Source organism: Hydractinia symbiolongicarpus, chromosome 9, assembly GCF_029227915.1.
Source record: "Hydractinia symbiolongicarpus strain clone_291-10 chromosome 9, HSymV2.1, whole genome shotgun sequence".
Classification (NCBI taxonomy): Eukaryota; Metazoa; Cnidaria; class Hydrozoa; order Anthoathecata; family Hydractiniidae; genus Hydractinia; species Hydractinia symbiolongicarpus.
This window is the reverse complement of record NC_079883.1, coordinates 21,126,205-21,138,517: the sequence shown is the minus strand read 5'-3', so window position 1 is coordinate 21,138,517 and position 12,313 is coordinate 21,126,205. Positions and strand designations below refer to the sequence as shown.

At 36.1% G+C, this 12,313-nt stretch overlaps 1 protein-coding gene across 3 annotated transcripts; it reads right to left on the bottom strand.

The window, feature by feature from the left end:
* Nucleotides 1-965: 965 nt before the first annotated feature.
* On the bottom strand, nucleotides 966-5,541 carry LOC130657222 (uncharacterized). 3 transcript variants are annotated; one of them, XR_008985084.1, is made up of 4 exons: nucleotides 5,051-5,541; nucleotides 3,873-4,364; nucleotides 3,232-3,317; nucleotides 966-1,644 (listed from the first exon to the last, which is right to left on the bottom strand). XR_008985084.1 is itself a non-coding variant. In XM_057460196.1 (3 exons), exons 1-3 carry the CDS (start codon nucleotides 5,445-5,447, stop codon nucleotides 3,292-3,294), a joined length of 915 nt encoding a protein of 304 aa, XP_057316179.1. In that variant the 5' UTR covers nucleotides 5,448-5,541; the 3' UTR covers nucleotides 966-3,291. The 3 variants fall into 3 exon arrangements, 2 of the variants coding, with proteins under 2 accessions (XP_057316179.1, XP_057316178.1); XM_057460196.1 differs by having other exon boundaries at nucleotides 966-3,317; XM_057460195.1 differs by lacking the exons at nucleotides 966-1,644; nucleotides 3,232-3,317 and having other exon boundaries at nucleotides 3,668-4,364; nucleotides 5,051-5,540.
* Nucleotides 5,542-12,313: the final 6,772 nt, after the last annotated feature.

Below are 12,313 nucleotides of genomic sequence, written 5' to 3'. Positions count from 1 at the left end.
AAGTTAGAAAAGAAGCGCGAGCATGACAAAGCCGCACGAAGCGAGGCAGCAAAAATTTAAAAGTTTATTGACAATTATTTGCTGTACTTAACTTTTCTGTAAAAAAACGAATGTTATTTTCTTAAATATTTATATAAATAGAACTAAATTAGGTAGCATCAATGTAACGTCGGAGGCGACCTTTAACTTTATATCAAGAAAGCACAACATAGCCTTCCGTTTAGACGCGAGAAAATAGTAAAAAAAAATTTATCCAGTGAAATGAGCAATAACAAAGACTTGAATCCAGTGTGATAAAACTTTACTGAAGACCGCCGCCGCCGCGACGAAAAGGTAAACCAACATATCACACTACTCCGTATTGTGATTTAACAAACAAGGATAAATTGAATATATTATAAAACAGATATTCACTCTAGGTAAGCAATAATTCACCCAGCTCTACCTTATGAAAAATTACTTTGCTTAAGGTCAGATAGATCTAAATATTTAACAAATGACAAGCAATAAATACTTATATTGTCCCATCCAATTACACAGGATTCTTGAAAACAAATAAAATATCTTTTTCATTTTGGGTGATAGTTGGTCATTTTATGTACTCGTTTTGGGTTATGTAGTTATCTGTTAACTGACCAATTAAAATATTTGAAGTGCCTCAATTATATAGGTTAACCATTAAGTCCAATCGTAGGTAGCGCAATTGTTTTTTTCTTTCACGGATACGAATACGGATACGGATTAACTGTAAGGTATAAAGAGATTATCTTAGGTAAACATTTTCTTCCAGAATTACCTTCTCTTGTGAACATTTTAATATTGCTTGTGTGAAAAACTTTACTTTACCCGTGCACGAGCTTCATGCATCCATAAAGGGAAGAGTGGTACAAATTTTGATTGATACCCAATATCTATTAACACCCTTTGAAACTCGGCACTTGATGGAATGTATATATGACGTGTGGTATGTTCATGCTTTTTTTCATGCATCGAATATTCCATTGTTTTTGCGTTTATAAAATCAATCACATTAGCGTAAACCTCCAGTTTTGGATATATGCATTTGGTGGACAATTGCTCTTCATGCGAAGTCTTAAAGTAGCTGTCGTTTGACAACTTAGATTGGGTTTTCTTCGACAAACCATTTTCGTGTTTCATCCTTGGTTGTTCTATATATTCGATCCATTCCTGTTCTATGTCCTGAATCAGCAGATCTGTATCTTGTAAATTTGTATTTCTTCTTGTTTTGAAATCCGTGTGTGTCATCTCGAAAGCAGAAACTGCTCTGCGTTCTTTTTTTTTAATTGCAGTGGACTTTTTTCGCTCATGCAACAAAATCTTGTGAGAATGGCTCTCATTATTATTTTTTTGCAAGCGTTCATTTGCTTTAGAGATCGCTATATCTTTTTTGGTTATTTTTGATACAAAAGAATCTCTACGGGTTGTAATTACACCGCCATTACTCACTTTGGTGCTGGATGATCGCGTTTTTGATAAAGGTTTCTTGGTATTGGTTTCAAACAGCGATTCTTTACGAAGTAGCGATGCTTTTAAACTTGGTGCTGATGAAATATATCTTTGACTGTACAACGAAAAGGGTTTTTCATTGCTCAAAAGTTTCTGAAGCATTATCGCCGCAGGATTCTAAACAATGCAGAAGTTTGTCGTACATAATTAAGAATGAAAAACAATAGTACTCTTTATTTTAGGTTGATTTCCATTAGCAGGCGGAAGAAATACGTTGTGATGTCGTAATGTTTAAAATAGCACGAATCAAGTAGACATTGGCCAATAAAAATTAAGTTGCAATTTAAAAATTTTAAACAGGTGCACGGAGTTTCCAGCACGCTGGAAAAAAGTGACCAATTAAAATGCGTCATTCATTTCTCTCCTGACGTAAACAAATCAACAGCTCAAGATGGCAAGCAACAAGACGAGTACGATGATTTAAGATCTTCTACTTTTTCACATGTTCCTGACAAACACAACAAACAACAAATTTTCTCGTAAACATTGGTATTTCGCATTAGATTAAATCCAAGTCGTAAACAATGTGCAAGTACGAGTTTCACAAGTGGAGTTTACAATAAGAGCGTCGGCGTGAGATCATCGCACGATAAACGCCTTGTTGCGAGAAAGAACAGTATTAAATTACTGAATTTATATTAGATGCGCTACTACAGGCGCATGCGCGTAATTTGTGCAAGACTTTGTTTCCCGAAGTGTTCAAAATCGGAAAACATGGCAAGAATTTAAAAAGAGAAATATGAGAGTAAAAAAAAGAAGCACTTCAAAAAACGGACTGGTATCCTTGTTGTATAGCGTTTGCTTCCAGCGCAGGAGATCTTTGATTCAAACTCCAGCCAAGTAATGTCAAAAAGTAAAAAAGTGTGACTCGATCCTTTCTGCTTGCGTTCAGCATGAGGAAAAGATTGATATCTAAAGTGGTTTTCTAGTTGAGCGATTGCGGTGCTTGCACAGCTCCTGTAGCTCAAATTGGAATTTTAACTGCATTAGGGGCCCATTGGCAGGAAGCTCGTTGATAGCAGCATCAATAGGAACTGAAGAGGGGTACCCTGGGTAAATATTTTCAATAATTCACATTTACAGTTTGTTTTGAATGTAACTTGGGAGCCCTAAATATAGTCGTTAACATAAACTAAAGGTTATTTTACGACGCGCTGAAATTTACCATGTATTTTTCCATATTTTTAAAATTGGCCAACCACATTTGTTTCTTAATTCTTAATAAAACTATTTTAAATACGACAAAAAAAACGTCTACAACGACCATGTTTGTTTACATTCCTTTACTACCCGCCCGAAGTTTGAAATGGTAATTAAATTTTTTTCCCGCTCCGCAAAAACATCCGCCTGCTTGCTCATTTTTCGTTGAATGGAAATAAGCCTTATGCGTTTTTTTATAGCGAAAAATGCGGTCATGTAGAAATAAAATAATTATTGACAGCAGATGAGATTCTACTATAATTCTTCTCAATATTTTGGCATTAAAAAAGGAGTTTCAACAAGTTTGTCTATCGTTACACGTTCTGTTTGTAAGAAACACAAGTTCAAGAAAAATGAAGCCACGATTAGTCGTGGTTTATAAATTTTCAAAATATAGTATTTGACAACAAGTAAAACAGGTCATTGCTTTGTTATTTTCGAACTATTGTTCTTATAAAAAAGGGAAATAATAAGGAAAGTAAAAATAGCTAAAATGAATCTTACCAGTTTTCTGTAAAGATATTTGCAACGACTGCAGAAAAGCATTTAATTTCTGACAAAAAGCTACTTTGTGATACCCGCAATATTCTCTACAAAAAGAAACACCTTTAATACCAGTGGGAATACATGATTTATCAAGTTGATATTGGTTACTTAAAGTGTAATATCATGAATATTACCGGTTACTGAGCAAACAACGCAAAATAATTATATTAGCAAGAAATACATGCAACGATTATAATTATTGCTAAGTACCTGAACCTATTTCACTACCTTGTCAGGAAAAAAAGTCAGCAAAAAGATGATTTATTTAATTTCTAATAAGACGGGTCAGCGTTTTTATTACAACATCAGTCGTTTTTTTTACAAAACGCAGCAGGTATTGCAAAACGCAGCACAGTAACAGTCCGTGGACTAATTATTAAAAATATTTCAAAAGTTGATTTACAAACAAGCTTATAGGCGATATTCTATTTTCAATATTATGCATATACATATATAAAACAATAACTTACAGAACTTGCAGTGTATTAAGAAAGGAAATAAACACCTGAACTTTTAAAAGTTTAGATAAAGCGTCAGAATTTAAGGCGATCTCTGTCACTCTTCCTAGGACAGCCACTTTGGTGTGACACTATACATACCAGCATTCCATAAAGCAGTACCCGTCTCTTTTTGAATGTTTTCATCGTTCACTATACTTTGCGTAACGTCCTTGCTTAACTCTACAGCTTGATTCTTCACAGTATCAGAGGATAGGACATCTTTAAAAAACTGAGCTAATATGTGTTTACTGTAGTCATCATCTGCTAATGTTTTTAACAACTGTTGGCACGCCAGCTTAGTTTGATCGTCTGATAAAAGTAAAGTTATGTAATTGAGCAGAAGCAACCTGGTTTCTTGATGCTTGAGAATGTCCTGTAATGTGTTTTGCACTAATGCACTTAATTCTTTTTGAATGTCTTCGTTGTTTATTACATCTTTAAGAAGATAAATAACAGACTCTTGGACAGTTTTTGTTTTTAAAATCGACACGATAAAGTTACTGACAATCACGCTGCTATTGGGATCATTTATGATGTCTTTTAAAACTTGTTTTGACATTTCGTTGGCTTTAACAACAACAGACTCGTCACCTGCAAAGATTTACTGTTGTAAATACAACGTTAGAAATACTTTATAATTTAAAACTTTAGCGAGCAGAAACTTTTGTGAAAATTGGACAGGTTACTGTGCAAAAATTGGATTCTTCGTTGTTGTTTTTTTTTTTTTTTGAGTTCTAGGAAGAAGGGATGTATGTGTAATGAGGGATAAAAAATATAGGTGGAGGATTATTGCCTTTTATACTTTATTTCGAGACCAGTTTTTTTCATTTGCAAAGCGTTAATTACGTTTATTAGCGAAAGTTTATGACAACCTTTAGAAATGAAAGGTTCACTTAATGTAAAATTATGACCAAGTTTTACTACAAAGCTATAACATTATTGCCAATTTTTTATATTAATGTAAAAAAATACTGTGTATTGTTTAGACGTCATTAAATATTTTTATGAAAAACATGTTTTTGCGAAAAAGTGAACTTTAGAGAAAAACCAGTAAAAATTGAGTATCAAAAGAACTTTTATTTAAAACCATGCTCACTTCAAATTAACAGGAAAATAAAATTTGTTTTTACATGGGACACACTACATCGCCTGCCTCAGATACAACTTTTACGACAATGTGTTCTTTGTGAATTTCTAATGAATTAATTCTCTTGTATTTTAGTGACTATCAACAATATTTCTTTTTCAATTTTTTAATTTATAAAAATTCTACCTACCTAAAGATCTACTTGCTACATCAGCCATTTCACCCGATAAATTATTTTTGATGGGTTCTCGAAAAACATAAAGAGTCAATCCACCAACACCAAGAATTGCTAAAGTTACATAAATAAATCTAATTTGATATTTCGTATATTTTTTGAAATACCTCCTCAGAAGAGAATCTTCCAGGTCTTGTAACGCCACAGCTACATGTGACTTTGTAATACTTTCTATATATCCATGAGAGGAATGATGCAAGCCTTCACCATTATTAACTTTTACAGTACTTCTTTGCCTTTCAGAGGTCTTCTGCTTAGAACAGACTGTAATATTGCATTTGGTTAACTTTGATAAGAAATATGGCTTGTAACTACACAACCTTAAATGTTTCATTGTGCTGCTCAGAAGCATGTCAGGAATCAGGGAAAACGTTAGGACTGCTGTGTATTTTGTATATATATATGTAATGCACTATAATAAAAAATAATGGATATTAATAAAAATATAATGAATAAGAAAAAAAAAGTACAACAACAGGTAAACAGACGCAAAGTTTCCAACATAAGAACTCAAATATCACAGGAAAATCATAGGATGCTGTTGTTTTAATAAACTCACTATATAAATATATAGTGAGTTTATTACTAATATAAATGCAACAACTGTAATATATCAATACTAGACGTTGGATGGAAGAAAGTGTACTGTTGGAGCTTTCTGTTCTGCCATTAACACCAGTTTTCTATTTCAAGGACCAAGGCTATTTAACAGCCTAACTAAACAATCTTCACCATTAAACAGGATGTTCTAAGGACACATTTAAAAAAAAGTTAAATATCTTCCTTCGATCAATCCCAGATGAACCACTCATTCAAGGATACACCCATTTAGGAAGAACAGGGTCGAACTCCATGGTGGACATGATTAAAAGCGCTGAAATCAACGATTTGGTGGATAAAAAATGCATCAAAACAGACTCAAGTAACTCAAGTATATAAGTACTTAATGGAGACAGTTGTATCTAGCATATAAACTTAAAAATTTGCATATTTCCATAAATTTTGATGAATTCAAATATAAATTCAAATATGTTGGTTATTTTTGTGGAAAATGATCAGAAAATTTCAAGCATTTTAACCTGGATCTAAGAATTGGAAATTAATGTGAGATATGCAGAAATGGTTTTATAGTGTAGCTAGCTATACGTAGCTACAACCACCACGATAAGGCACATATAGCTAGCTTCAGTGTCAGGGAAAACCAGTCAGGGAAGTCATGGGATTGAGGGATCCCTCAATTAAGGCATCCATATTTTCTGAATTTAAGATGCCTCAATTGACGGATCCCTCAATCTCATGATTTCCCTGACTGAAACTATTAAATTATATAAATAATATAAACCCTTTTAATCTTTCTACAAAATAAAATGCAGCCATTCGTGTGGTATGTTTTTGACATTCTGACCTGGCAATACTTTGCTGTACTTCTTACAAATAATGCGGGAGACTGCAAGCCTATATCTAACTTACCTTGCAAAGCCACTCACACTAAAATAGGTAAACAAACCAATGGCGGAAACAGGCGATGACTTAAATGTCGTTATAACAAATAAGATACCCCGGAAACTCTAAAATGATTCCCAAGTTTACAGAGTCTGTCTCTTCGTCTAGATTTGTAAGTAATAGCAACCACCCTCTTATTTATGCTGTTGTTATAGAAAATTATTTGGGAACAAGTAGCGCAACGTTATGTATGCAAAACACTTGGATTTTTTATTGAGTTTTATACGAGACGAGTCGATAAGCCCCGTTAAAAAAATCCACTTCGGTACAAAAAAACAATGGAAAAGGATTGTTTTTTAATTTTTGATGACGTCAGCAATGAACCATCTATATATGCTGGGAATTAAAAAAAAGCTTGGGAAGCACTTTCACAAGTTGCTATAACTTGTTCATGAACTCTCTACGCGGGAATGTTTACATACATAGGTGTCAGTTGTTATCGAAACGAAATTCATCGTCGGTATACATTTTTGCTATATAACCACAGTATAAATGTTTGAAAGTAAGGCGAGATAGATATGCGAAATCCTGACTTTCATCCCATCTTGCACTTAGGCAAAGTCACTGCGACTTAGTAGAAACCAGGTCACACCATGGCGCATGGATTGCCCTTTAACGGAACTCAGCAAACATATTTTGACAACACTGCAATTGGTTTCAAACACTACTTTGAAACACCAACAAAATAGGTTTTTCTTTTTAACGAAATGAAAACAGACTGCCTAAACTTGGTAATTTTTATAAAACACGGTAAAAGCCACATTTAATTGATTGACTTTTAAATCCCCAATTTGAAAAGAAGTCAGTGTTGTCTTGGTGCATTTTTTTCTAAGTCAAAAAATATGCGGCAAACATGCTTTTCTTTATTAAAATTTTTTTCATTCATTTAGATTATTACTTCCCTAAAATATATTACAATATGATAAGTAACTGTGTATGAAAGAAAATAAAGAAGTGTTTAAACAATGGAGATTTAGGTATCGTTTAATAATAAGATGTCCATTAATGATCATCTCATAACGCCTGATCGAATAGTTCGTGCTGATTCATGGAGACGAATGTTCGTACCCGATCATTTAAAGACACAGGAAATGTGTACTGCCGTAGTTCGTGAACATCCCTGGACATTATGTTAGTACCCGATCATTTCAAGACACAGAAAATGTGTGAACGAGCAGTTCGCGAATATCCTAAGATCATCGAATATCTTCCAGATCGTTTCAGAGCCAAAGCCTTTAAAAATAAATGACTGAGTATTGTGATAGAGTATTATGATAGATGCAAATGTGGACGGAGGCTAATCATAAAAGGAAGGATGCTGTGCTGGCAGCACTATATGATGTATATAACGTATAATGGAGGTTACTGTGCCTGTAAAAATCCTTAATTGGAGTCCAATTTTCATAAATAAATGTTCAAATTTTACAATGACTCCGTAGAGACAAGGGATTTTTACAGTGAACCAAGAGTACTTGATATTAACGATGTTAAAATTGAAAACATCGTACTCAGCGATTCAATCCAAGCCAACGGGGGCAAAGATGCTAGATATGTTATAGGCTATAAGAATGACAGTAAGATATCATCGCTATTAATCCGAACACCAAAGGGTTTATATAGCAGGGGTGCCTCGCGTTATGTAAATGGCTCGTCACTCACAATGTCATTCGATATTCATAACCATCAAGAATGGTTGGAGAAATATCAGATTATTCTAGCCAAGATTGAAAAATTATATGGTAGTACATTCTCAACCTCACCAGTAAAAAACGATAGGTATCTGAACACAAAGGTCAAGGAATGGGAAGGTGAGGTGACAACTGATTTTTATGATCAACCAGTACCACTGAAGCAGCCCTGCGAATGCAGATGTATTTTAAAAATATCCAGGATTTATCGACAGGGATCCAAGCATTTCATCCAGGTCTTGCTTAAAGAGTTCAAATACAGGTACCGGCCTGTAACCTTAAGGATTAGACATCTTATTGATTCAGATGATGACGAAGAACCATTCGTTGTAGTATAGTTAAAACTCGATAGATTTTTGTATATTAATGTTGTATACAAAATAAACTATGAATGATTTGAAAAAAGAAGCGAGAGAGCTGAGTATTCGTGGCTACTCCACCCTGAAAAAGGCTGAAATTATGAATGCAATTAATAAAATTAAATATAGAGATATTGCACCGCAAACCCTCGGGCCTCATTGTAAATCATGCTTAGAAATCACGGCTATGAAAATACTCGATGAGTACATCAGAGGCCTCGAGGCAAAACAGAAACGAACAATAATTTATAACGGAGATTTAATGGTTGACGCTAGTACAGGTGAGGTTGTGGGTATCGTCTAATTTTTTAATGAACAAATTAGATTATGAATATTTAGGTGGATCACCTAGGTATTTCTTACATATTGAGCAGACTGTAAGTTTTCTAACAGTTCTTCTCTGGCCTCATGTCTTCCCTGAGCGACTAATGGCTGCCTTTCTCCACGATTTTCTTAGTACGCTGACGAATTTGCTCCTTTAACAACATATATTTTTGCTTCTCTTGGTTTATTAGTGAAAATTCATAATCACTTATCACTCCATTTTCAATCGCCCTGCTAATCAAATCGACAATACTATTCAGCTTCGTTTCCGCTAATAATCTTATACTATCGTGCTTTTTGCGTTTATAAATCATCTTCTTCCCACCTTGTTTTATGGCAGTCTGCCCCAATCCAACGGCAATGCTGATCCCACCCATTGTTACTGCCAGAGGTACTCCAATACCACTCAGCATGCTTGCAATACCAACACCGCTCGTGATCACGCTTATGGCGAGTAATCCATGTTCCATATAATAGATCCAGGTACCATGCATTCCAAATTTTTTCGACAGCCTTTCACGTTATTTAACTTCATTTCGTAGGTATATTTCGATCTCTTCGATCTTCTTCAGCCGATAGACCTGACTTTTGTTATTCTCTTGCTCAGGCGCACTCGGCGGTAAGCTCGGGTAAAGTTTTGTAATATCCGACATTTATTGTATAAGCACGCACATCGTTAGTCGTATGAATAAAACGTTTTTATCGTGGTGATACTCATCCGTCAGCATGAATTGTAACATTGAGCCTTTCAAAGGTGTATTGGGTTGTCGAAACTCCATGTCAACATGTCTCCCCAGTTATTTAACTCCTTCGTTTCAAGCATAGCTAGTATCTTGGATTTTTTTCCATTAAGAAGACATCTTTCCTCATCGAGTTGGTGGCAAGCGAGTCTCAGCCGCTGATAAGCATCAGTCCTGGTATCCCTCAGTAATCATTAATTTGGTATTAAAATTATATCCCAAGAGCTCTTGCAGTGGTTGATCGACTATCGCAACGTACCCCTTATTAACTCTGATTCTACATACCCCGTTCCTGAGTACGAAAAGTTTGATTCTAACCCCTGCTTGACTGTTGATGATACTCACCAAATCCTGATTTGAATAATGATATATAATGATAAAAATCATGATAATTTTTATCGGTTGACAGCAATCCTAAATGCTCGCTAAGTTTAGCATAAAGATCGTCGACGGTTTTCTCTAAATTCTGTTCCCCCAGCCCCACATCCAATCGCCTACGCGCACCTCCCTGCTGTTGTCCTGGCGTTAAGCTGACATCAGGCTCAGGTCGAAGGATCTCGCTACTAAATTCCTCAGGCTCATCTGGAATGCCTTCCTCTGGCGTAAAGTCATCTTCATATTCCGGATTATCAGTCATTTATTTCAACCACCAGGATACCTAAATAAATGAGTATTTTTGGAACAAAATTAGACCCGCACAAGGAGGTAAAAACGATGTAATGGGATGAAAGGGAAAAAACAAAGGGTGAAGATCAGCCACATACCCAGCACAATTAATCAAAATAAGGATCTCCACTTTAATCTACCAAGCATGGGACAAAACGACGTGATATTCCCCGGCTCAATAAAGATGCTGTTCGACTTAGAATTGACTGGTATGAATACTAAGCGTACCATAGTTTCAAATATAGGCAAAGCATTGGTGCAAAATCTCCGCATTAATGGCAATGGCATGAATGGCAATAAAATCCAGAACATCGCTTATTATAATGTATTCAGTGTGTACAAAGACCTCTGGCTATCAAAATACGACCGCGACAACAAACTAATTTTAGAAGGTATTAATCCTAGCGATGGCACTATTAGGGCGTTGCAGATAGGGGAGTCTGACCATGTAGGAAATAACGAGGAAAAGGCCATCGCCGCGGCCTACAGCAACACGTTCTGTATTCCTATTGGTAAATTGTTCTCGTTGACACGAGACTTGCCCTTCTCCCAGGCAGGACTCCACGATAGGCTACAGTTTGTCATCCATTTTGCACCGTACGGTGACGTTATAAAGGACTCCGGAACCCCAGCCGTTGGGAGCACACCGGCCAAGCCAGCTGATGGTGCATATAAAATCAGCAACTTTTGCCTAGAATTTGATAAGGTGACCAATAAAGGTCTCGCAAGTGCCATAATGTCACGATACAGCCGTCTCGCCCTGCCCTACGAAAGGATCCTTCGCAGCAAGGTGGTCACCATGAAGAAAGCTGATACCTCCTATAACTTGCAAATTGACACTCCTGCCAAGAGCTTAAAGGGTATACTCCTACTATTTCAGGATCCCAGCAAAGTTAAAGCTTACTCTGGCGCTAATGAGGTCTTCTACAACCCCAAGATCGAGAAAATTTTGATCACGATCGAAGGTGAGCATAACGAACTCTACTCGCATGCCATGCTCCCGAAAGATTATCTCAAGCAAATCGTTGAACTTTTTGGTAGCCACGATAGCGAAGTGACCATCGGTCAGTTCTTCACGGAAAGGTACTCCTTGTACATAGACTTTCGTAGCAGTCCGGATCATACGTTCCACGGGAGGCTTAGCGACGGGATCACCTTGCATATCACCAAGAAGGCTGACGGAACTGGGGATATACGTTGCTACGTCTATCTCTTGATGGACGCGCAATTGAATATTCTGGATGGCAGATTTCATAGTGTAGAATATTAGTGCAGCAAAAGTTTTGTAGGCCTTGGGTCTCAGTTCATGGGGAACAGGAACGCAAACGCCATGATTTAGCCGTAGAGAAATTACAAGCTGCACAAGCTCAATAGGTAAAGGATCGCCAAAGAAGAATCGACGAATATAATAGACGGCGTGAAGAACAAAGGCGAGCTGAACAATCTCTCAAAGAATTAGATGAAGAAATGCGATAATAATTTATAGCGACCCTAGAAAAGGCACCTAATTTCTCAGACTTCTATACACCTAGCAAGCAGCAACAGGACGGTGAACTCACCTTCATTCTTGGCTCCTTAGCCGTTTTGGTGTTCGTAATCGTTTTTTGATATGTTTAAATATGTCAAAAACGAATCATATTGTTACTCAGGAAAAAACGGAAAAATTGAGTAAAATCTACTATTCTCCAGAAAATCTATAGATCGGACGCAAGGCCATTAAGATACTCGCTGAAAAATCTCTCTAAGAAGCGTGTTATGGCTGACTCGTCAGCTCTTGTGAATTAGACATATCAAGGGCCCGAAACATATCAATTATCCACATTTTATTATTACAAAGCCTAATCAAACGCACCAGTTTGATCTCTTGTATATGCCCCATGACAAAGTCTATGGAAACACTTATAAATACATTTTGACAGATATTGACGTAGCCTCACG